The sequence below is a fragment of the Sebastes umbrosus genome, chromosome 10 (assembly GCF_015220745.1).
Source record: "Sebastes umbrosus isolate fSebUmb1 chromosome 10, fSebUmb1.pri, whole genome shotgun sequence".
In the NCBI taxonomy this organism is placed as follows: Eukaryota; Metazoa; Chordata; class Actinopteri; order Perciformes; family Sebastidae; genus Sebastes; species Sebastes umbrosus.
In genome coordinates this window covers 26,110,878-26,138,028 of record NC_051278.1, presented here as the reverse complement: position 1 = coordinate 26,138,028, position 27,151 = coordinate 26,110,878, and the positions used below count along the sequence as shown (strand labels likewise).

The following is a 27,151-nucleotide window of genomic DNA, read 5'->3' as shown; positions in this document are numbered from 1 at the left end:
GACTCCGGAGAGTCTCGTGGCGGCGATGCATCGGCTCAGCGCGGAAAAAAGACTAACGGGACCTCGGTAGTTCGGGAGAGAAAAGACGGGATTTAACATAAAAATAAGACTTCACCGTGTCCCCAGAGTCCAGGGTGGACTAGTTGTGATCTACCGGAGGTGTGGAGGACGAGTCTGCGTACTCAAAGTTACTAAAGAACAGCTTTAACTTGCTGAGCGACCAGGAGGCAGAAGGTGAGCAGAGAGGAGTCACACATCTGCTCTGATGCTCGGCGTTGTCCGTTAGCTTGAACCGTGAAGGTGAGTTAGTAGGATGTGTTGTGCCTTGAGAAGGGAGGAAGATAACTAAACATTAGTATGTAAATAAAAACTTATCATAAAGGTATGCCATCACCTTTATTAAATTAACCTGTAAAACAAAGTTTAAGTCCAGTTTGTTTAAAGCTAAATCAGATTATCTGCCATCAGTGCAGTACAACATCATAATGGCTCCAACATCTCCAAAACTCAAGATAAATATAACATCAAAGCTTCACAGAAGCAGTATCATATTGGATTTGATTACAGCAGGTGTTTCTGTTTTTAATGTAACCTCTTCTGTGTACATTACTTTATTAAATCAACCAGTAAAACACAGTTTAAGTCCATAAAACAACGTTTGTTTAAAGCTAAAATAAGATTATCAGTGCAGTACAGCATCATAATGGCTCCAAAACTCAAGATAGATATAACATCAAAGCTTCACTAAAGCAGTATTGAATTGATATTTGATTTGATTACAGCAGGTGTTTTTGTTTTTAATGTAACCTCTTCTATATACTCCTCTGTGTACATTACTTTAATAAATAAACCAGTAAAACAAAGTTTAAGTCCATAAAACAATGTTTGTTTAAAGCTAAAATAAGATTATCTGCCATCAGTGCAATACAACATCATAATGGCTCCAAAATCCTCCAAAGGTCAAGATAGATATAACATCAGAGCTTCACAAAAGCAGTATTGAATTGATATTGGGTTTAATTACAGCAGGTGTTTTTGTTTGTAATGTAACCTCCTCTATATACTCCTCTGTGAGCATCACATAAACCCTGATTACAGTCTTGCTGAGATTACCTTAACTGGCAAGGCTTGATGATGATGATGATGACTTTCTAGAGAAGATCTGTATATGGTGGGCGAATGAGGAAAAAGTACCAAGCAATAATAGATTTGAACAGGTCAAAGATAAGCACAATTCATAGTATATTTATGTAGGTATATGGAGCCTATATTGAATACCCTTTTCCTGCTTTTTAGTAAGAGATGTTGTGAATGAGGAAATAGAGTAATTTAATATGACATTTGTGCTTTTCCCTGTAATGATTTACTAATGGTACTAATGGGACCCTCAGGTGTGGAGCTCCCTACCTGAGGATCTCTGGCTGGCAAACTCAGTATCTTCCTTTAAATCTTTTCTTAAGACTCACTTTTATCTTATGGCTTTTTTTAACTGATGTTTTTTTTTTTTTTTTTTTGCATAATTTAAGACTATAAAACATAACAAAAGAAATAAATGAATAATATAAAGTGCAGGAAGAGGCAAAAACCCACTGGGCTTATCTGAAGTCTCCACCTAGAGACAATATTAATATAAAGAAAATAATATGACTACATAATAGTGATAACAAACATTTAGGACAAGATATATATAATAACAACAATAACAATACAGTAAATATATAAAAAAAGACGTGTGTGTGTGTGTTGCGTGGAAGTGTATGGTTAGTGTTTGTGAGGAGGATATTGTTTAAATATCTATAAAGAGTTCTGGGTAATCGTAACCAAACAACATTGCGAGTGGGAAAAAAAAACAACTTACAAACAGATTACATGGACAACATGGGGAGAAGCAATTACAAAACAGCAATTAAATGACCCTTTAAGTGACTTTTGAAACATTTGATAGATGAACAGTTTTTTGATAGATGTGAAAAGCTACTCCATAATTTGCTTCCCCTAAATCTTATCGAAAATTGATCTCTACTAGTGAGGAATTTAGGAGGATGAAGATCTAGAGATGGTGCATTGTTGTAACTATTTGTATGATTTATCATGTTTTGATCTTAAGTTCTCGATGTTAATTACTTTTACCATGCTTTTATTGTAAAGCACTTTGTAACCTTGTTTTTGAAAGGTGCTATATAAATTATTATATATAATAGTTATTGAGTGAGTGATCCTGACCTAACTCATTTCCCTCCTCTTCTCATTCACCAGCTGAAAGGACACATCTGTCCTTGCCAGTGTCCCATCTGCTGTCCTCCATCTTCAAGAAAATGAATCAGTCAGTGGCAATGCAGATGTCAGTCACACTCAGTTAAATGTTAGTACTACTTGAGCAGATATCGCTCGGCTGGCCGAAGAGGAAAAAGAAGAAAGGGGCTGCTCAAGGTGCTGGAAGATGTCTCTCTGGATGATACTGCCTGTTAGCCTCCCAGTCCTGACCATCACTGGGATATGGGTTGTGTAAGTATTACATTTCTTTGGCAGTAAAAACATTGCAAAATTAATGTTTTAAACTCAAAATCAAACATGACCAAGAAGTACCTCAAGCCAGCTGACACTGAAATTGTGAAATTGTCTGCTGCCTTGGTAGTGAGTGATGATCAGTAGAAATTTTATTTTACATCAAGGATAATACATAGCTTATTATGTAAGAAAGAGAAAAGTCATTCTTCCTGTCATTACAGTTACTGTGTGTCGAAAGTGAAAGAAACTTTATTTTCCTAGAATCATGTTATTTCGGCATCGTTGGCCACAAGATTTAGACAGACACTGAAATGGTGAAATTGTTTGCTGCATTGCTAGTGAGAGATGATCAGTAGAAATTGTATTTTACGTCAAGGATGATGCCCCACTTATTATGTAAGAAAGAGAGAAGTCATTCTTCTCGTCATTACAGTTACTGTCGGTCGAAAGTGAAAGAACCATTATTTTCCGTAGAAACATGTTATTTCTGCATCGTTAGCCACAAGATTTAGACAGAAACTTATTTAGCCATTCACACAAGGGCTGGGCGATATGGAGAAAATCAAATATCACAATATTTTTTACCTCAATATCAATATTGCAACTATATTGTAGGGTTGACCATTGGTGCTAACAGAAATATCACCATAATAAAAACATTTTTTTCGCAAATGATCTGTCACATAGAGTACACGAGGTGATACCCAGGCCATATTGTAACAAATTACAAATCTTTATATTTATGTTGGAAGCAAAAACCTTTTGAACCCCTCAGCCTCTGTTGCCTCCAGGAGAGCAACACTGCATATTTACCCTGAATTCCTGGGAGCCATGGCGATTGCATGTGGATTAACTCTCTCCAGGAAAGATCTGGGATTATCACCCCTCTTTTTAAAAGAGAGACGTGCAGGTTCGCAGTATATCTTAATTATCTGCAGTATGGTATCTGAGCAGATGTACCGGAGAGAAAAGAGAGAGTAATTACCTCCTGGTTGTGTTTGGGCTGACAGCTCTCCTCTCTGCTCTGTTATTTTGTTGGGAGGAGGAATGCTAACCCCAAGGGGAGAGAGACAGATGGCCCGATTCCAGATTGCCGTAGTCTACATGAGTTGCGTGGGGAGTACACAGTCTAATCAGGTGCAAAGCTGAGATCTTGCACACCAATTAGTGTTTGTGAACATGGAAGGCTTCACAGTCCAATCAGTAGTGTGTTTTCAGGAGTACAGGGCTTCGCAGAAAACTTGGATGGTTGAGCTGTTAATGTTGCTTCAGACCTATACAGAGTTGGAGAATGTGCAGGTGAAATATAGTGCAAGTGTTGCACATTTCTTTCTTGCTTTGGCATTTGTTTCGGAGGTAGAAAGTTGATCTGAGTTAAGATGCCAAATGCTGCTGACTGTCAGTCCCTTTAAACCCGTTACCTTGACAAGGGCGCCTTGTTTCTAAGAGCAGTCAAGGGTCCTTTTCCAGACTAGAGGAATGTCAAAGGATGTGACATGTTGCGTAACTCCCTCTTTCACTGTGGGTGAGTGGGTGGGAGTAAGGTAAATATTGGAAGGCGGTAATAGAGAGCGTAAGCAGAATTTCACTCAGCATCTGGTGGCCATGATGCCCAGTGTACGAAAGGTCTTTGTGGAGGCAGAGGAAGGCTTATGCCCACCCAAGAGTCTTGGCTTTGATTCTTCTGCTGACCTTTTTTGAGTTAAGCATTAAGCAATGTGTTTGAAACATCAGTGTGGCTCTACTGTACCTGTGATCAGTTGAGATTTGAAATTGCTTTTAAGCATAGGCTATATTTTGCTTTCAGTTTTAAAATACTGTGCATTTTAGGCGCTACAGCAACCAGCCAGAAAAGCAACTAGAGCCTGCCCTGTAATGCCAAAATTCATTCATAGTTTATGCATCCCACCCTTCCCTGTGGTTTCTGATGTGTTATTTTTGCACAGTTTTTGGGAACTCTCACTGTCCATGCCAGATCCTTCTGTGAAAGTCGTTGTTCAATCCTAAATAAAAAAACATGGTCTGTTCCACCTATATATTGCTCACAGGCATACAATTACATTTTACAACCACTGCTGAGCTTTAATAGAGGTCTAATTATGTAAACAAACCTATTATTACATAGCCTCCTCCGAGCACAGAATGCACTAGTTTAGTTTCACATACCGCTAAAAGAGACCTCTTTATTTAGAAATGTCCCAGAGCTGCCCTGCTGCTATTTTAGCTGTGGAAGCTGACCAAATATATAAAAAAATATGTGCCTGAAAAGTTGTGGAAAATTTAACAGCCTCAGCTGGCTACAGTTTCTCTACCTATATATTTCTAATGAAGTCCCTTGGTAATCATCTACAGTTGTTGTTGGTGTCATTGTATTGGAGCTCTGGCAGCTTTCTACCTGACGGCCATATTCCACTCACACCAGTGGGTTTCCTTACTGCATTATGCAAGAGCAGTGCTCTTTACATGTCTGCCTTCTGGCTTACATGACTTTCACGTGGTGAGCCACATAGCCTAATGCCATCAAATAACCAGCCAACCAAATGTCGTCACCCTCTACAGCAGTCAGTCAATACGACGTGCATTTTACCAATCACATGTAGCGTTACAAAACGAAGAAACCAGTTGCAAAAATAGTGACATGACCTTTGCTTGTGAAGATAAGCAAGATGAGTCACATATAGAAACTCCAAAATGTTGATTTCTCTAACAGCAATTAGTGCTCTAGGATTAGCATAAAATCGATCAGAATTAAGTAGGGAGATTGGCTGTCGGAGTATTGATTGTTGATGATTTGACCTTTTCTATATAGGATTTTGTGGTAGATCCCTCTAAGTGTACGATACGCAAACAGATGACATTTTTTGTTACCACAAAATTGAATACTTACCATTAGGGGTGGGAAACACCAGATGCCCCATCATACAATATTATCACGATACTTAAGTCACGATACGATCTTATTGCAATTATAAACATTTATGCATTATGCTGAGTATTGAGATAAGATATATTGCAATATATTATTTTTTTTCAAGTGTGAATTATGCAATTTGTCAACATCTGTTTTATCCAATAAGAGACAGTTTTCACTCTGTTCATCTCATTGTTTTCATTCACATATCACACCCCTTTGAAAATGGCCATGCCAGTTTTGCCTAGCTAAAATTTAAAGTCATTTTGGAGCGTTATTTAGCATTCTTCCCGACAAACTAACAAGACATGGTACCAATCGATTCCTACGTTTTTTTTAGTTTCATATGATACCAGTATCTTCACTCAAGCTCCAACCTGTATAACTGTATATATAACAGTGTTATACTGTATGTTTATCACACTGACGTAAGTGTGAAACCTTGAACTCTAATTATGACGTTCAGCTTTAAATTCTGTCACATTGGTTATATGGTTAAATTATTTAGACCACAATCTGTGTCACACATAAAATATGTCTCACTTCCAATAAATATGGTCATGAATGGTGTATGTGTGCGGTGATGTGTGTCTGTGCTTGTTAGTGTCTTCTGGGTAGCAGGTGTGTGTGTCTTTATGATATGTCTCTGTGACTCGTCCATCAAAGACTGGTTTGTGACGTAGGATACTGGAAACATTCATAATGGGTGCTTAACCTCCTACTGAACTACTACGGCTTTTAGAAATCAGGACAAATAGTTTCTGTGTCTACATCCGACTGTCTGTCTTTCCATCTTTTCCTGGCAGTTAGAAATATTGTTTTGATCAGTGTTTCCTACGTGTGTGTGTGAATAACAAGGGGATTTATTATGTGACAATTGCTTTTCCTTCCAGATTTTCCCTTTACCCCGTGAGATGTCCACCCAGAAATAGGGTTAAAAATGATCATGCATAATTGTATATTGTAGTTTTTACAATTTAAAAGCACAGTTTGGCATATGGTAAGACTATTAACAATTTTTTTCTCTGCACTTCCTACTGAGAAGTGCAACCCGCCATTTCATACGCAGAGTTTTGCATATTTACAGCTGCTTTTCCATAATACTTGTACACGTATATGAACAGAACAGACACAGTTGAGCTGTAACTGTTGCTGGTGGAGAAATAATCAAGGGCCTGACACTTAAGCTCCAAAGCAGCAACATCTAAAAGTCACCAATACCAATAAGCTTTTTATTTTATTATTGGTGCAATATAACATTACAAAAAGACATAGGGCAATTGGACAGTGTTAAAACATACAGACATTATGACATTAAGACAAGTACAGTACACCACAACAGTTTGTTTTGAACTGGGAGGCTGAGTTTGCCCAGTGTTGTGATGTGACATGTAAGATTAGGTGAGGTATGCTTGCAACGAGGATGACTATTGGCTAATGAGTGCCTGCAATAAGCTAATATAGCCGATATGTTGCCTGGCTGATTTATCAGGCCAGCTCTAGTTTTATTTTAAATGATGGCTGTCTCAATCATAATGTGACACCCAGAACTTCCATTTATGACCAAAGTTGAAATGTTTTATTCAGTTGTGTACTGACTATAAAATGAGCAAGTCTTATCTGAAGTACAATATGGTTGGTGAGCTTGCAGAATACAGTTTCTCTCTTTTGATCCTCTGGCCAACGACCTCTCTGTTGATGTTGCTGGTCAGTGACCTGACCAAATAAACACCACTGTTGTATTTCAGCAGTAATCAAACCTGTTTGACTGACACAAACCAGTCTTTTCTTTGTTTGGCCCTCTGAATCCCCGATTGAGTGATAAGAAACGGTCAAATGTCAGGTCACCTGGTCCGACAGGTTGAACAAACAGATTCAAATCAGTGGTAGGTCAGACTGACAGGATATGAACAAAATGCCATTTTGGTATTAAAAGTATAGTCCAAGAAGTCTAAGTGGCCAATTCAAAACCAACATCGTACATACGGACTTAACTGCACCACACTGATATTATACCTGCTTGCTATGTCTGTCTGTCTCTCTTGTGTGGCAGCTCTGGGGTCACAGTGGATGTTGAATTGGTTATGGTTCTGACAATGCAATTGTTGTTTGTTGCTTGAATTTTGGTGATTTAAAAATCTGTTCTTATTCTGAATTATTACTCATTAAGTCACATGGATGATACTGTAATCATAAAATACACTCACAATGTACTAAAATTGTTATCTTTTGTTTTGGCTAATTTTAGGTACGCCATGGCCCTGTACAATCAACATGTCTGCCCTGTGGATAACTGGTATGTTGCATAATCTATCCTACACACTCACAAAATCATTCCTTGCAATGTGGTGATTTGTCAGTGTCTTCTTTCCCAATGTTTTTTCTCAATGGAATGCAATTAGCTCTGTTGGAACATTAAGTAATGGGATTATTTCCTAGGCTGTCGCCTCACAAATGTTTGAAAGACACACTTAAAGTCTGCTCACGCAAACCAAAAGAATAAACAGCAGTACATTAACATAGATCTATGATTTAACATTTGCTATTGTTAGTGAGTAACTGACTATTCTATCCTGGACACTGTGTTTGTTTCGGACAAGCTGAGGTTAATCTCTACCAGCAGAGCTACTATTTGATGACACAGTGATTCTGCCACTTTGACTCAGCAACCCTAAAGACAAAAGAAAGCCTGGTTGTGACCCCAACACATAACACTCAAACATAACAATTATAATTACTGTTACTGTACTGTAATCTAAAGACTGAAAATGTTCATTAAGTCCCAAATTAAATATTTATTCCAGACATTCTAAGAATATATGTGATAATAATAATCAGAAATTTGTTTTGGTTTTGAACCAAATTTGGTCAATTGTGGGTTGTATTAATATTTCCACAACTTAAAATAAATGTGATTTTGCTTCATATGTGTGTCTTTTAACATTAACTTTTTTTTGTTTGTGTGTTCACCCGTGTGCATGTTTGATGTTCCAGGTTGTACAACCAGTCATGTGAAGAGGATCTGTATTCGCAGAGTGGGTCAACCTTGTGCTGCACGCTAGACAATGTACCTCTCATCAGGTCAGTGAGAGAGACTCCCGCCCTAAACCCAACCCTACCTCTCTCTGTCTCTTTTCTGTCTCTTTGTTTCTGTCTGGTGATTAAAAACAGGAACACTGTCCCATTGTTTTACACGACCCCTGTCGGCACATTGTTGATAAAAAAGCGAGTGAGCCTGAAGGAGACGGTTCTCCCGCGTGTGTGTGTGTGTGTGTGTATGTGAGTGTGTGTGCATTCTGAAAATAACTCGGGGCTCAAATATCCTGCCTGCCACCGTGGCAGTTCAGAGGCAAAGCATGGGTCTGCACTTTACCATGTAAACACACACACACCGAGGCGTCGGCTTACATTTGGGAGGAAATCAAGACACTCCCGCTCTTTTGTTTAGCTTTTTGTCCCACTGAGCTTTCAACATCAAAGACCAGTTGTGGATTGTTAATACTGAGGTTTGTTTAAAGAAAATATTGTGTTTTTATTAAATGCGATGAGCATGAATATGTAACCGCAAATATTAAGTAACCCTCAAACTATATATGCAACTTCAGATTAACATCTGAAACTGACAGAAGCAGAAATGTATAAATGTTGCAAAGGTAATCTTTACTAATGCAGTGCTGCTGTTGTTGCTTAATCTACAGTTTAGTGGTGAAGGTGGAAGAGATGCACATTTTTACAGCTATATTACTATACTGTATATTCGGCTATAACATATGCTGTTGTAGTCGGTGAGTAATTAACTGAAATTAAACTGTCGAATGAAATCTAAAATCTGACTACATTACCATCCATCAAAATACTAAATAAATCAAAGAATTGTTTAAAAATCACCATTGTGAGAATTATCTTACTGGATTTTCCGTTTTCATCAATGTACTGAAGAATGTGTGTGTGTGTGACTGCAGTCAGCTGAGAAGGCTTTGGCTTGGTAGGCAGCAGGAACTCGGGCACAGACAGCCTGTGTTGACTGTCTCCTGCCTTCCCCTCCTTCAAACATTTCCCATTCCTAGAGAAGAGTATGCAGTAGGTGAAAAGTCAAGGGCTTGATGATGGGGTGTGAGGAAGCGTAGTTCCTCCCCCACCTCCCCTCGCCCCCCTTGCTTATTGCATGAACAGAAATAAATTTCTAACAACATGCTATATTGCACAACGTGGGAGGGGAATGATTGGTATAGTGTTGCTGTGTGTGTGTGTGGGTTGATTCACAGTATTTCTGTGGTTTATTTCTGTGTACTCTTTCTTGCAGTAAATGTGGGACTCTTCCTCCTGAGAGCTGCTTCTTCAGCCTTATCTGCAGCACAGGCTCATTCATGGGTAAGGCATCATGTGTACACACACAAACACTGTCGCAACTTCCATGTCCGTTATGTTTTTTATGTAAGCTTCATCTAACAGTTATTTTGATTATCCATTAATCTGCTGATTATTTTCTCAATTGATTGTTTTGCCTATAAAATGTAAGAAAATGGTGAAAATGAAGGGAGGTCTGATCAGTCGGTCACCGATCGTTATTGGCTGATATTCATTTTGCACGAGCCACCAGCAAATTTTGCAAGAAAACACACTGATAATCTATTAAAAACGATATAGGCCTAAAGGATAATGATAGAAATTAGTATAATCTGATTTCTGATACAATATGCATCCCATCTTTGCCAATCCTTTTGAGTTTCCTGACCCGAGAGAGAGAGAAGAACAGACACACACACCGGTCATAATGTCCGGTGAAAATAATTCCCTCTAAGCACAATTTGAATTATATTAAAATAGACAAAAATTAAATTTCCACATATCCTTCTATGAATTAAATTAAAACGCTCTAGAGTTATTGGAAATGTTTGGATCACACAAGTCTGAAACAACCCTACGCAGCCACCACTGGAATCTAATTCTGCAAATAGTATAAAACTATTGATTACCGAGCCTGTTTGTAACCGGTACCGACAACTTTATCTTCTTCCAGAATGAATATAGGGGAAACACTAATTAGTGTACAATGAATAGACATGCAAAAATGTTGATTTAGTATTCAAATGGCAACGTTATGAATGAAGCTTTTAACTATTCGGTACAGCTCTTCTGAAACTAAGCAGGTCTAATGACAATTACGGCGAGCATGAGATACAGTCTGAAGTCACGGAGGGGGAATAAATAAGAGGCATCACTTTTCTTTCATAAAGTATTAATTCTATCAAAATGTGTGTCTCAAACTATATCAGCAGGAAAGATTAGTTTAATTTGTAGAAGACACTAAATGTACTTGTTTTGAACTATGTTAAAACTTCAGAGTAACGTTAGTTTTGTTGCCCTTTTCTTGCTGGTCCCGTGCAAAACCTAAAACCACACTGACCAAGAGCCAGTGAAAACCTCGCATGTGGTCATTTTGAATGAAAGGGGAGGTAGAAAGGATAACAAATTTCTCTTCAGAATGGTTTCATACTGAATTATACTAGAATGTAGAAGCGCACATACTGTACATGGTGAGTGTGTATTTTCGTAGGCACAAGGAAAACACGCGTGTTATAAATGGAGGGACTGAGCTCCCATGTGCTGGTCTGTATGTTTTTTGTGAGTCTAAACGTGCTGTTCCCTGCGTTAACTGGTGGGTCTGACTACCCTGATCTAGTTAATGTTTCCCAGCTGTGGTTTAGACATGTTCTCTCAGTGTGTGTGTGTGTGTGTGTGTGTGTGTGAGTGTGTGAGAGGTCTCTTTGCCTTGTTTGTCTTCTCATAAGTCTCCATGCCTCTAGCAGCTATTTAAGGCCTGCAACCTATCAGCTTGATACTTCTGAGAGGGAGGCAGAGAAAAAAACATGAGACAATGTTCCTTGAAATTTCAAAATAAGCTGTTTGCTGTGTGCTGTTGTCTAAATTACAGCTCTGGTCTTTGCCTGTGACAAGAATAGGGGAGCCTTTCTATATGTGTGTGTGTGTGTATTCATATATATGGAGTGAGACTACACATAGCATACTGTGTTTGAGAGATATTAGGAACCAGACTGTTGCAGCTCAGTGTGAAAATCTGCTCAGGAAGCAGTGAAAGTTTAGCATTTGAGCAGCATTGTTAGCCAACCATGACCCCTGCAGTAGGTCAGTCTGTCGACCTTGTGTACATATATGTATTTGTTTAAGAGAAAGAGAGGTAGGCTAAGCAGCACTGCACTGTGATTGTACCGTTAACTATACAAAAACGCAGTCAAATCAATTCAGAAAAAGTTTTGTGGCAACTAGGGCTGTCAATCGATTAAAAATATTTATAATAATTTATAATTTAATTGGGATTACTCGCATTATTGTCCATAGTTAATCACGATTAATCAAAAATGAATCGCACATTTTTTATCTGTTCAAAACACACCTTAAAGGGAGATTTGTCAAGTATTTAATACTCTTATCAACATGGGAGTGGGCAAATATGCTGCTTTATGTAAACAGATTTATATATTTATTATTGTAAATCAATTAACAACACCAAACAATGACAACACAACAACAGCTGTCAGTGTGTCAGTGTGCTGACTTGACTCTGACTTCCCAAAACTGCATGTGATTATCATAAAGTGGGCATGTCTGTAAAGGGAAGACTCGTGGGTACCCATAGAACCCATTTTCATGCATGTATCTTGAGGTCAGAGGTCAAGGGACACCTTTGAAAATGGCCATGCCAGTTTTTCCTCACCAAAATTTAGCGCAAGTTTGGAGTGTTATTTAGCCTTCCTCTCGACTTATGCTAGCTAGTATGACATTGTTGGTACAGATGGATTCCTTAGTTTTTCTAGTTTCATATGATGCCAGTATCTTCACTCTAGCTTTAAAACTGAACCTGGTATAACCTCCGGAAGATGGATTGTGCTAATGCGTTAATGCGTTAAAGAAATGAATGCCGTTAAAACGAATTTGCGTTAAAACTTTATTATGGCGTTAACTTTGACAGCCCTAGAGGCAACCAAACAATGTAGCTGCCAAACAATGTGGCATCTCAGGGTTAAAACCAAAAGCAACACAATATTTCAAATTTCCTGTCAACACTGTTGACTCCGTTGCTCAATCAGAATGACAGGATGACTCATGTCTGACTCTACGTCAGTACATTATATTTTACTCTGTTTAGGTGTAATGATGTCGTAACTTTCCAGTTAACTGTGTTTACCACAGAGCTACCTCAGCCCATTACTCCTACACAATTTATGTGCAATATAACTGTAAAGTCAGACAGTCTGGTTTAAAATTGGGGAATTTTACAATTGAGAAATCAACATGTCTGGACATAATTATGTTATGGTGACCCTGTCGTTACTTATTTGTTACTCATCCAACAAATCTGCACAAAAGCTAATATCAACCAATGTATCGGCCTCTATCCCTCTCTCTAAACTGGATTACATTACAGTTTAAACTGACATTAAAACTGCACCTGTTGTTTACAGAAGGAAATCTGATCTGTTCTTCTCTTGCAAAACACTGTAGATTGCGACATATCCTGTAAAACTGACCTTAAGCACACTTGTGCCCCATCCATCAATTTTATGAAAGTCAGTTACTGACAGGCGTGTAACATCACAGCTACCAGTTTGAGCCACATTTCTTAGTTTAATCTGCCTGCGTTGTATATTATTACATAAATAGTTGAAGTTTTCAGGAAAACAAAATAACTCCATTATATTTTTAGATTTGAGTCAAACTGCGTTTACACTTGGTCCAATACGTCTGTGAACACCTCTGCAGGTGGTGTGAGTGCTTCAATCTTCCTTGTCTGTGTTTATTTTTTTCTTCACCCTCTAATTAATCTGAACGTGGCGCCTGTTAATACCTGTTGTAAAGGAAGTTATTATGGCTGTACAAAAGGAGGTTAAGTTGTTGTGGCATGTAGCTATACAACGGGCTATTGTAAATAATCCGTGCTTAGCTTCTTAGCCTATTGATTTATGTCTCACTTTGTGCCTGCTACAGTTGGCTCAGGGGTTCACTCCTATTAGGGATAACATGGACTCAATGCACTGTCTATTGCCTCATAATTGTACTCCTCGTTTTTATCCCAGTTCCCACCTCTCTGCCAGTGTACACACGCAACGTTTCAAAGACAATGCTTTTATTCTCTCTCAGCATGCCTCCTGTGGGAGAGAATGCAGCCAGTCGTTTGGGTTGCAACATATCTCCTTGTGGGGACAGCAGAGTTTATTTAACAGTGAGGTGTGGTGTGACTGATGTGACTTTTGTAGGAATATGCCTTTACACCGTTAGCCCACGTCTATGTGTGAATGCAAAAGCAAGTCTGTGCTTGTGACAGTAGGATTACAGTATGTCCACATCATTGCACGCTAACTTCCACGGGAGAGTGACATTAGTATTCCCCCCCGGGCTTCCTGAGTTCAGAGAAAAGAAGTCTGGGGAGGGCGTCTGTGTGGAAGGTGACCAACAAAGCTCAAACAGTGTTAGGGACATTATGTTAACGTATTCCTATTGTTGAGCTGTCAGACAACAGCTTGTCTTGACCGTCTGAAGCCAGGTGGAGGTCAGCTATGCTGCTTACTCATCAGACATGTAACCTTTATGCTGTAGGAACCCGTGACCCCTCAGCATGACATGCATCCTCAAAGGAATATGCCAGCAAACAGCCCACACAGCCCACTCTTTAAAGAGTGCACAAATAAAAGCTAAACATGAAGGATTTCCTCATAGAGAGTGTGATGGGGAAAATGATCAAGATTCAATCATTTATTGCCATATCAACTGCCGTTGATTTGGAATTTCTTTCGGTGCACTCAACAACAAAACATATCGCTAGTCAAAGTTAACGTGTTAATGCAAATTTGTTTTAACGCCACTAATTTCTTTAACGCATTAACGCAACTTGTGATTTTTAGGTTGTAGGGGTTCTGTTTTAAAGCTAGAGTGAAGATACTGGCATCATATAAAACTAGAAAACCTATACTGCGTACTAGCCGGTCATACTAGCTTGTTGCGAAGGAGGCTAAATAACACTCCAAACTGGCATGGCCATTTTCAAAGGAATGAAAATGGGTTCTATGGGTACCCACGAGTCTCCCCTTTACAGACATGCCCACTTTATGATAATCACATGCAGTTTGGGGCAAGTCATAGTCAAGTCAGCACACTGACACACTGGCAGCTGTTGTTGCCTGTTGGGCTGCAGTTTGCCATGTTATGATTTGAGCATATTTTTTATTCTAAATGCAGTACCTGTGAGGGTTTCTGGACAATATTTGTCATTGTTTTGTATTGTTAATATACATACATTTGCATAAAGCAAGCATATTTGCCCACTACCATGTTGATAAGAGTATTAACTACTTGACAAATCTTCCTTTAAGGTACATTTTGACCAGATAAAGAATGTGCGATTAATATTCAATTAATCACGATTAACTATTTTAATCCATTGACGGCCCTGATAATCACACATAATCACTTAGCACACACAACAAAAACACACTGCAACAATTATGATGTAGTAACCATACAATAAATATAATAGTGCAAAGTGAATGTGCTTGTTCATACAACCAGTGACCCATTTAGGATGCGGATTGCGTCAGGATAAATGCTATTGTGGCAGCGAGATGTTCTTGTCTTGATACTGCGTAGTCCTTTACCTGAAGGTAGAAGACTTTCTTCCCTGTCTTTAACCTTCAGGCCTAACTTCCATCATGTTATGGAAACTGCTAAATGCCAGCAAGTTCAAACATGCTCTCTTGTAATGATGAAAAAGGCATTTTGTTGAAATTGGAAAGCCGGCAGCCGGTCTGCAGCGCAGAGACAGAGATGCTATAATCTAATAAAATACACTGCAGTTGACTTTCCTGTTCCTTCAGCAACACAGTGTGTATTAAAGGAGTAGGAAAAAAACAAAACAAAGACAAGATTGTTTCCAAGCCTGGAGACACTGCCGTTTTTTTTTTTTTTCCATGATTGTAGCTGAAATCACTTTGCTAAGATAATTTTCCTGCTGAGTGAACAGAGAGAAACACAAACAAGAACTCTCTCTCTCTCTCACAAGGTCGGACTTGAGGAACTGAACAAAGATCTTATTGATACATTTTTTTATAACATTGCATAATGAGCTCTATTACATTAGCTTCAGATAGATGTCCTGATTACATTACATCTGTTGGATTGCTTATCTTCATGTAACATCTGTATGGTCCCTGTTAACAAGTACATACAGTATATTTATATGATATATATATATATATATTATTATTATGCAGGATTGTCATTTTTTATCTTGATTAATTGCAAAATGTCTGAATGTGATTTATTTACATGCTGTGTTTTGTCAAAAATGCACATTATCAAGCAAAATTAGCTCAGATCACATTAATGCTATATTCCAAAAATCCATGTTAAAGTATGATTTAACAGTAAAATTATTTGCTTTTTGCATTTTAGTAAGACTTGAGAACTTAATGTAGTTGAGTTTACTGTAAAATAAAATATACTCAGTGCACTTTTTTTTGGCATTTAGTAGAAAGAAGTCATGAACTTAAACATTTTGTACTAACAGGAAATTACTCAAAACATCTCCACATTTATATACATAGCTATATTTAACTATGTACAGTAATGTCCACATTGAGACGCTGGCTTAGAGCCAGACAGGCCATAGCATATCCAAACCCTGACTGGTGGAGACAAAGCTTGACATTGTTAAGTCCTGCACTGATGTTTTTCTTTCCTCTCCGTGACCAAGGTTTCCATTTTTATTCTCTTTTTGGCAAGCACAGATCGTCTTAGAGCCCGTCCCTTACACAGATGGTGACAGATTTAAGACAACAGTTTAGTCTCTGAGACAATATATGGGCTTCAGGTCAAGACATGAGGGGCTCCTTGTCCCCTCTCTTGTCCACTCTCCCCCCCATATGCCCCTCTTTCACCAGGCCCAGTCAGCCCTCGTCAAGCACCAGCCGTGAGGAGCTAACAAAGAGAAACCAAGCGGGGGTCAGCTCTTCAGTGCACCAACAATACCCCCAGTCACAGCCCATTAGCACATCAGCAGTCATCTGTCCCATATACTGTACTTCATTTCCCTTCACCTTTTAATCTTATGCAAGACTTAGACCAACCCCCCACCCGTTTAGCGTTCTCACTTTCGCGCCATTTCCTGCCTCTCGTATTCCCACTTGTTAAGCAGAGAAATTCAACTTTGTGTGATTTTTAATCAGCTTCCAAGGAAGTCTTGTGTTTTTTGGCTAAGTCAGGTGTGGGAGATTTAAATTGCAGCCAGGCAGGCACTGTGAAATAATAACACACAGTACCAACAGTGTGCAGGGTACTTCTCCAGAATAAGCGTAACCTTTTCTCCCTTTCTTGCAGCATTTCACTGTTCTACTGGTGAAGTGATTTTAGTGTGTTATTAATCTGCTGAGCCGTCATCATAACTGACTGATCTTCTCCGTCTCTTTATGTCTCTCTGGTTTTGTAGTTATGGTGATTGTGCTGCTCCGCTATGCCCACGTCATTGAGAAGCACCAAAATTGTGTTCTCAACACGGCGAGTCTCTCCACAGGCTGGATCTGTGCCGCTGGACTCATCATGGTGGGCAACTTCCAGGTACGGTGATCCAGTTTACTTTCGTCAAACGGAGATAAAATGCAATGCCAACATTTACAGTAAATAATGAAAAAGATCTAACATAGTAATAACATTTAACAAGGGAAATAGAAATAAGTAAAATTATCCCAAGTGATTAATTGATTAGGCGAGCGACAGGAAATTCATCTGCAACTATTTTGATAATTGATTCATCGTTTCGGCAATTTTTCAGGCAAAAAATGACAAATCTTCAACAAAGATTTGTTGCTTTTTGTGATCTTACATCATATGAAGTTGAATATTTTTGAGTTTCCACTGTTGGTCAACAAAAACAAGACATATTATGGCGTAACCTTTGGATCATTAATATTAAGATGGGCATTTTTCACTGTTTTGTGATGTTTTTTTTAGAGCAAACAATTAATCAAGAGATTTATCAGCGGAATTATTAAGTAATCGTTAGTTGCAGCCCAAAACAGAACCGCAATGTCGTTGCTTCTTTTTTTTTACTTTATACTTCCCCTAATGACGCATTCCCTTCCTCCTCTCTATCACACCTTGTATTTCAGGTTTCTTAATGTCATTCCTGCTTTCATAGACACGATGCTGCACTGCTCTTTCTTGTAGTCAAAGTCAGGAAACCTATCCTGAATTCCTTCCCTGTAGATATTTGTTCTTTGGAAAAGAATTTCTTGAAGTTTAAATATTTGGAGCCCTGGCTGGATGCCTGGACTGTGTGTGTGTGTGTGTGTGTGTGTGTGTGTGTGTGTGTGTGTGTGTGTGTGTGTGTGTGTGTGTGTGTGTGTGTGTGTGTGTGTGTGTGTGTGTGTGTGTGTGTGTGTGTGTGTGTGTGTGTGTGTGTGTGTGTGTGTGTGTGTGTGTGTGTGTGTGTGTGTGTGTGTGTGTGTGTGTGTGTGTGTGTGTGCGTGCGTGTTGGAGAGAGAGAGAGAGAGAGAGAGAGAGAGAGAGAGAGAGAGAGAGAGATCGATCTTTGGTATTTTCTGTAGAAAATGAAGAGTTTGGGAGGGGGACTTCAGAGATAAAATAGACAAAGTTTGGTTTCCGATGAAAGGCTGGACACATCTGTAAAATGTTACCATTCTGGTTTTGTCCTTCAACTTCTAAAATATGTTGTTAAATAGTTCACAATGACGGGAAATAACAGGAGAGAGACAATGACGGAGAAGACGTGACTTCCATGGTACGCACATCGGCCCTTTAGAAACTTTTACCACTGCATACTTTTTAGAATTAGTATCAAGTTTTAAATGAAAACATGTTTCATTACAAAGTAGAATAATGTTTCCTTGAGTGTATCTGTTGTCATTGTTCTATATATCATTTATGATGATTTACCATGTTGTCCGTTGTTGAAACATGAGTGGAGAGAGGCTGGAACTGTGCTGGATCTGTGTGTCAGGTGTGGCAGAGATGAGAAGCAAACTTAAATAATTGTTTTCTACGGATTACACAACATCTTAGGTCAACAATTCATGTCTGAAGTTCACTGTGTGTGACGAGGAAGATGAAGAAGTGTCGTCGTCTTACAGGAATGTGTGTTGACCAGGTGCGTAGTTTGTTTGAGAATGCTCAAAGGTCGTCTTCACCTTTTTCCCGCTTCTCCTTCGGGGCCTCTGCTCTGCAGAACTGGGAGGAATTATACGGGAAGAGCCAGGGGGAAGTGAGTCATCAAGCCTGGCTTTGCATGGAGAGGAGCTGGGCAGACGGGGTGTGTGTTGCAGAGGCCCCTTCTATAACCAATCACAGGCCTGAACGTAGCCGCTCGCTCACAGACATCGCATCTCTTATAGTCGGGGACATTCCAGTGGGATGTAAATAGAGATGTCATTGATGGTGAATAAACTGTTTAAACCACATGACAGAATAGAAATTATGCTGGCAAAATGAAGCACAGCCCCAAAAACATATGGACACACAGCATCCACAGGCAAACAACGCAAACAAGCTGGAATCAAAGGAGAAAACAGCAGCGAAGATCTGATGAAACCGACAGATCAAAGACAGCGAAAGCACCGGAAACGCAACACATGGCAACATACTGAGCGGCGGCAACGGCTTCAGTTTGTGTGTTACATAAGGCTTTGGCAGCGTATGGTGCGGTGTGGCCACTGGGGCTTTTTTTCCTGTCAAGTGGTCTGATGGTTTGGGCAGAGAAGCACGTAAATAGATGATGGAAAAGCACATCACTACCACACAGAGGTCCATGAGAGTGACATGGCTAGGTCAAAAGCTGCCTTCAGGTGGAGGAGAGAAAGAAAGAGGACCAGAAAAGCTGTCTGAACAGCTAATCCTGCATGCTCCTTTACAGATGATTCCCGCTGTCAGCAGGGCCTTGTTGCCTTGTTGATGCTGTCCAACTGCATCCAAAGGAAGTCCTGCCAGTATCAAACATTCCTGATATGTGCAACGCACTGATTGCATCCCTCTGGACAATGATATTCCACTGGTGTGGTGCATGAAATCTGAGTGTCTCCACATTGTTACAGTGAATTGTACGTGTATGTTTTTTATTTTAATGAGATACAGTATGTATCAAATAAGAGCTGCACGGTGGGGCAGTGGTTAGCACTGCCGCCTCACAGCAAGAGGGTCGCAAGTTCAAAAAACCCGGCTTGGGGCCCTTCTGTGTGGAGTTTGCATGTTTCCTCCGTCTTAGCGTGGGTTTGCTCCGGGTTCTCCGGGTTCCACCCACAGTCCAAAGACATGCAGGTTAATTGTTGACTCTAAATTGCCCCTAGGTGTGAATGTGAGCATGGATGGTTGCCTGTCTCTATGGCCCAATTCCAATCCGGCCCCTACATCCTCCCACTCCGTGGTGGAGTGAACTCTGTCTGTAGTCACACTCACAGCTCAATGAAGCACCCTTCTTGAAGGTGGAGGGTAGAAATACAGCAGCCACTTTGGGACGAACTTCCCTCTCTTCAGCAAGGAAATAAATATCAGAATCAGAAATACTTTATTGATCCCCGGGGGGAAATTGAGGTCCGTTTTGCTCCCGTTCTAGAATATAAATATAAATATATAAAAATAAAAAAATACAGATAAAAGAGAAAATATAATAAGAAACATGTATAACAGCAGTGCAAATAATACTGCAGAAAAATAGGATCTGTGCAAATTATATAACTGAACGCATTTATACAAATTCAAGAATAGTGTAAAATAAGAATATTAGTTTAAATGTACTGTATAAATAAATGCAGTGTTAATGCCGGAGTAAACCAGATTATTGCACAGCTGAATGAATGCACGAAATCATTGTACTGTTAAGTCAGTATTGCACAGTTGAAGATATAATACATTATGGGGTTATAACTCCTGATAGGGTAAAAAAGAATAAATATATGTTGTATGTGTATATATATTCTAGACTAAACAAGAGTATATTTGATCCTTTGATTATGTTATGTTGTCGACGTTTGTATGACAATAAAGTAGAATAAATGAAATGTCAGTTTGAGCAGTTTACAGTAAATGTTTGTACTGGTAGTCGCACGGAACTGACATCGGAGTGTGTTCCATGACGAACACAAAACAGCGTTTCACGTCGTCAGTAAGGGCGGCTGGTTAAGTCGGCATTAATAAAGCTCGCTGTTGGAGGGTTTTATAGCCCACTTCCACTCCCCAGTGATTGGTTTGGAATGGCACTTAATATGTCGGACCCTCCATGCGAACGCGCAAACGGAGTGGAAGTGTGTAGGGAGAGGGTGGAGGGGGTCGTTTGGAATTGGGCCTATGTGTCAGCCCTGTGATAGTCTGGTGACCTGTCCAGGATGTACCCCGGCTTTCGCCCAATGTCAGCTGGGATCGGCTCCAGCCCCCCAGCGACCCTGAATAGGATAAGCGGTTACATATAATGGATGGATGAATCAAATAGCCAAGTTTCAGATTTTGTTTAGTTTTGCTATTTTTCTTGCTTGCTCTCCTCCAATATGCTCTATCTCTCTTTACCATGCTTCTTTATCTTTCTGCTTATTTGTATGTTTGGTGGGGGATAAATGGGGGAGATCGATACCACTCTCATGTCTGTATGATAAATATGAAGCCACAGCCAGCAGCTGGTTAGCTTAGCTTAGCACAAAGACTGGAAACAGTGGGAAACGGCGAGCCTGGCTCTGTCCAAAGGTAACAAAATCTTCTTAGCAGCACATCTACAAGTCATTAATTAAAACATTATCTTGTTTGTTTAATCCGTACTAACACCGAAGTGTAAAAACAACCATGAATTTATTATGATTAGCGTATATGATGTGGCTACAGATGAATTATCTTATAGTGGAAGTTTTCTGTCAGAGGAGAAGAGGTGAAAGTAAGAAAAAGTATATACAGAAAAACAAGGAAGCTAGGGTTGCTGGTTTGTGCAATATCTTTGTAAAAAAAAAAAAAAAAGCAAACTGATTCTCTGGAATTGGCTAAACGAAAAGCTACAAAACTACTGTGGAAATTCCCTTCTTTGCATATTATAAATGATTGGAAAAATTGAGTCCAATGCAATTCAGTCCATTTTAAATCTTGAAGTAGTCATGGGTAAAAGTTGAAAGCAGGTGCAACATGTGCTTGATGATGGCTCAGGTGATTATTCATGTTTTTAGTTTTTGCCAGGGTCCCCTTTTTGTACGTTGCCAAGTTGAAGGTCTGTTTAAAGTGCTTTTGCAATAGGTGGTGATGGTGACACCCTCTGTTACAGATTTGGGCAGGAGTGTTGTAAACGGTTGGAAGTCTAAAGAGTTTCACTTTATGTTATTTCATTTGTTTCAGTTTCCAGAAAGTGAAAGCTGAATCTGACAGAAAGCTGGATGTCAGTTGGGCTTGTTCCCACATCCTCACACCCCTTATCACCCTGTGCACACTTTTAACTTTCTGTAATCATTCAAAATGCAGCACACAGTAAAAGCATTTATTTGAGATGGTTTACTGCAGAGGATCATGTCTGAGAATGACAGTGAGGGAGAACTGTTCATTGAAATGTGGCACCAATGTTTAGAAAATATGACAGATGTAGGCGCACACACTCCGGTGACTTTTAGCTGCAAAACATTTCAGCAGAGACAGATGAAGGCAGATGCTCACAGATGTGTGTTTTCTGATGAACACGTGTAGCCATAATGAGAGCTTCCCCCATATGGCTCTGCTGTTTCTTCATTGTTTTTCACTGCTTCTGCTGCCACATTTCAGTCCACCTCACTGCTCTCACCGTCCATCAGTTTTTCCATTGTCCTTAGCTTTATCTCTAACCTGCGTTGTTGTGACAGCACATGTTCCCGGCATACTGTATAATGTGTGAAAACGTACATTACAGTGAGTAGAACAGCAAAGATTTACTTAACGGATCATTAAGCCATCAGGTAATGACTGCAATTAGTTATAGAATCTAGGACACCAGGCGGCACACACGTAGCGCAGACCACTGTGGAGTGTATATGGATTATTTTCATTACTGATTAATCTGCCGGTCTATGAAATATCAGTATATCACAGTTTCTTAAAGCCCAAAGTGACATTTTTCAGATTGCTCGTTATATCCGAACATCCTTCCAAAACCCAAAGATATTTAGTTTCTGATCATATCAGACAAAGACGAGCAGCAAATCCTCACAATTGAGAAGCTGGAACTAGGTAAAGTTCTGCACTAAAAACAAGAAGGTGCAAGGAGAACAAAGCATATGGTTGTTGTTTGTGTGTGTGTGTGTGTTTTTCCATTACTGAGAATAGTGAGTAACAGATTGGCAGTACTACAACACTCAGACTCCCACAGTTACAATAGATGCAGGGGTGATGCAGTAAAAGAAATACGATTTTGTAACAGCCACTTTACTATGGAATTTACTAGACTAAAGTGGAATTCCCACTGTGAGTAACACACTGCTTTTTGAACAAAAACATGTGGAAAAACGTCTGTGATTTATGTCCCATCTTCACTTCCAGCTCTGTAGGTGTCACAGGCACATCTAAGAAAAGACTTTGCTCGCTTTTTCACAATGAATTTTCTGGAAATTTTACTTTGTCACATCACTGATTAGCCTACTGCACAAGAATGTTCAGTATGTACTAGCCGGGTCAATGGACAAATGGCTTAAAAGCCAAAACTACGTAACTTGTAGGCTATTGCTCTAATGATCCCTAAGGGTTACGTGGAGCAGAGGAACATTGTTATTCCAAACACATGGCTTTAACCACTCAGCATCAGTCAAGAAAAGCAAATCTTTGTCTTCTATCGAATTAGTCTGGCCCTTGAAGATGTATTTCTAGCTCTGGTTAATGCTCCATTGAATCTCTGATCTGATATGATCAGTACATCTGAGCTGTGTGTGTGTGGATCCTGCAGTGGGAGCTGTAGTCACATGCTCCTGAGCAGCTCTTTTGTGTATTGTTTCCTATCGTTCTTGTGACCAGCAGGGATAAGGAGGCGTTCTCTGGTGTTGCTATTGATTACTTCATATTACCATAACATCTCGTTTTCGCTTGTTCTTCTTTGGCTCCTTACTACAAGAAGTCTTAACCCCTTACCTTTCCGCTCTCTTTTTTTTTAGAGGGGTAGAGTTGGGGGACAGGGGACGTTCAGGGGTAGATAAAAAGTCAACAGTAGATGTCACATAGAACTGGTGTACATCATCTGAAAGCTGGGAACCTGAAGATTCATGTGAGATGCAGCTCAGCACTGTGTGTTAAGTTGTTCTAGTCAATAATAATAATAATAATAAAAAAATACTAATAAAGGAATCAATTAATTAAAATAAATTTTGAAATGCATAAGGGTTTAGAACATTATGATAAGTCTGTGATTTCCATTCCCATGCTCTTTTATGTCTCATAAGTTATTGCAGTATTTTTTGTGTTGATACCATTTGTTACACTGATTTGGTGCTAAATTTAAAAAAATGTTACCACTTGAGAATTGATAAAAATTATCAATAATCCCTCCAAAATACCACATTAAGACACCAAGACCTTGAGGAGCACCATAGAAAAAGCCATGCTGAGATTTGGTTTAAAAAAATTGACATTTCGGCAATTGCATGGTGAGCACTGATGTTCTGGAAACTGCTCAGAAACCTCCTTATTGTCAATCTAGCTAGGAAAGCCATACGTCCTCTGAATGCTCTAGGTCTCTAGTTAGATCCATCCATCCTCTGAACGCTCTAGGTCTCTAGTTAGTGGTTGTAAAGTCTCATGAGGCTGTGATTATCCTAGAGGTCACCACAGGTCATTTTATACAGTGAGGTCAAGTTTAAAGAAATGGTCTCACTACAATGAAATGGCTACTGAGGGGACTCACATCATCACACATGAACACAATTGGGGCTCATTGGATCCCCAAGAGTCTCATCTTTACAGTGATACTCAATTTATGTAATTCCAAGACTGTTTAGGAACCCCAGTATGCAGAAATATTCAAATACACCATTTTATAATAGGTGAAAATAACACATTTGTACCGCATGAAAAAAAAACAACTGCATGATTTTTGCCCCAAACTGCATGTGATTATCATAAAGTGGGCATGTCTGAAAAGGGGAGACTCGTGGGTACCCATAGAACCTATTTTCATTCACATATCTTGAGGTCAGAGGTCAAGAGACCCCTTTTGAAAATGACCATGACAGTTTTTCCTCGTCCAGATGTAGTGCAAGTTTGGAACATAATTTAACTTCCTTCTCGACAAGCTAGTATGACATTTAGTTGGTACCAATGGATTCTTTAGGTTTTTATAGTTTCATATAATACCAGTATCTTCTTGCTTGAAAACGGAGCCTGCTACAACCGCTGAAAGACAGAATAGTGTTAAGGGTTAAGTGGCTTCAAAAAAAGCATTACACAACAATGAATAATTAGACGACAGCTTGATGCTGAAGCTGTCTGCTGTTGCCCCTCTCTGATTGTTCCCACGTGGTGTTTTCTTTTTCATTAATGTCAGCTGCTAAACTGCAGATTTTGTGTATTATCTTTTTAATGTAACCCCTGTCTCTCCTCCTCCCTCTCCTTTCTTTATATGACAGGTGGATAATGCCAAAGTTCTCCACTATGTCGGAGCAGGCATCGCCTTCCCCACCAGTATGCTGTTTGTGTGCCTGCAGTCAGCACTGACTTACCGACTGGCCAAGACCCAGGGGGAGTACAACGTGGCCCACCTCCGGCTCTGCATGACCCTGCTGGCCTTCGCAGCCTTGGTGCTCAGTATCCTCCCCAGCCGCTAACAGATGGCAGCCTTCGAGGCTGTCAAGTGCTTCAGAGTAGAGCGTAGTGCTGCCAGCCCGATTAAGGACAGAGACATCCCCTCCACCTTATATCACAACAACAGTTTCCCTCCAGTATTCAATTCTGTCTTTCATGTTATGGGACCTTATTGTACAGCTATACATGAGAATAGATTCAAAGATTTAAAGCGGACATGGTAGAGGACATGTCAAACAGATCTGTTACAGTCAATGCCGTGAAAACATTTTGAGAGTTATGCTTATTTGCTTTCTTTCTGATAGAAGAGTAGATTGATACCACCGGCAGAGACAGTTCAGAAAGGAGACGGTGCACTAGGAGTCAGTTTTCCTATATCTGTGTCACGGTGGTTTTGACACTGCCCCGCCCCCTTTAGGGGACTAGTGGCATGTCCTGAGTTTATTAACTCCAATGGGAGAAGTGAACATGAATACACAAAGAGAGTTTGTACTGAGGTGAATCGGATCAATGTTAGGCTTTCTCACTGCTTTGCTGTTGTTGTCCTTGACCGTGTTTTCAGGCGGTGTGTTTTTCTGTCAGGAGAGCTTCGTCCTTCAACACGCATCAGCCATCTTCGAATGGGTGTTCTGCGTCATCATCATGCTGTTTTACGGGACATTTGCCTTCGAGTTTGCCGGCATGTCATCAGATACCATGGTGGTGCTGGCTAGAGGGACCCTAGGACCTGCTGGGAGAGAACACAAGGTGGACGCGCTGGGATCACTGGGAGGGCCCATTCTACACTCACAGCCACATCCACACCAACCTGAACACATGTCCATACTGTAGCCTGCCGGCACATCCCGATGCCACACAGTTGGCTTGTTTATTCTATTCAAACTCTGGCTGTCGAATGAGTTTAATTATTAATTTCCAGCCACGTTCGTCTGAAGCTTTGAAATGAACCAGGCCAGTGCAGTCGCCGCTCACGGCAGAGTGGATTCTACTATTTCAACCCCGGGGGTGTGGACCTGCTGCCACAGTGGAGAGCTTAGCTTGAATTGATCACATCAGAGCTCGGTGTCTCTAAAGAACTTTTTGTATTTTGCACATCGCACAAGTGTGAAACCAAAATTTCTCCCAACTTGGCAGAGGAGTACTTTGTCAATCAGATCAAGAAAATGTACTGCTCCCCCCTGAGATCCTGTAACCTGCCTCAATAAGTGGCCTTGGACCATTTCCCCTTCAGATGACTGCCGTGATGCTTTCATTGTACGTAGAAGAGTGAAGGCTGCTGGACGGCCGAGCTGCCAGTATTACAGTAGTGAGACAGAGAGAAAAGCAGAGAGAGAGAGAGAGAGAGAGAGAGAATATGGTTTGTGAGTGTTACAGTGGGAGCAAGGTCATGCCCGCTTTCCCACGAAAGAATAGATGAATGCAATACATTTAAAGAAACAGTGTCAAATGTAGAGTATATAAATGTTTTAGTCAATCCTGGAGATAAAACAGGGCAGCGGTCTGCATTTTGCAATCATTTAAACCTGCATTAAGTGATATTTTTGATATAAACAAATCTCAAGACTCCTTCATAGTACTGAACCCCTGATAATTAACACCTTACTCTACATACTGTAGATTGTAGCTGCTTTTAGCTGACTGTTTTGGTTATTGCTAGGGCTGTCAATCGATTAAAATATTTAATCGCAATTAATCACAAATTAATCAAACATTTTTTTTATCTGTTCAAAAGATACCTTAAAGGGAGATTTCTCAAGTATTTATTATTCTTATCATCATGGGAGTGGGCAAATATGCTGCTTTATGCAAATGTATGTATATATTTATTATTGGAAATCAATTAACGACACAAAACAATGACAATACAACCCATTTTCATTCACATATCTGGAGGTCAGAGGTCAAGGGACCCCTTTGGAAAAAAAGGAG

At 39.8% G+C, this 27,151-nt stretch overlaps 1 protein-coding gene across 2 annotated transcripts; it reads left to right on the top strand.

Annotated features, from left to right (window-relative positions):
* On the top strand, positions 1-26,917 carry zgc:154058 (uncharacterized protein LOC795538 homolog). Of its 2 annotated transcripts, none has more exons than XM_037782619.1 (8): positions 1-234; positions 2,257-2,505; positions 7,668-7,715; positions 8,414-8,500; positions 9,723-9,790; positions 16,920-17,047; positions 25,048-25,225; positions 25,785-26,917. In XM_037782619.1, the coding sequence occupies exons 2-8, from the start codon at positions 2,441-2,443 to the stop codon at positions 26,051-26,053; spliced, it is 843 nt and encodes a 280-aa protein (XP_037638547.1). In that variant the 5' UTR covers positions 1-234; positions 2,257-2,440; the 3' UTR covers positions 26,054-26,917. The 2 variants fall into 2 exon arrangements, with proteins under 2 accessions (XP_037638547.1, XP_037638546.1); XM_037782618.1 differs by having other exon boundaries at positions 1-300.
* Positions 26,918-27,151: the final 234 nt, after the last annotated feature.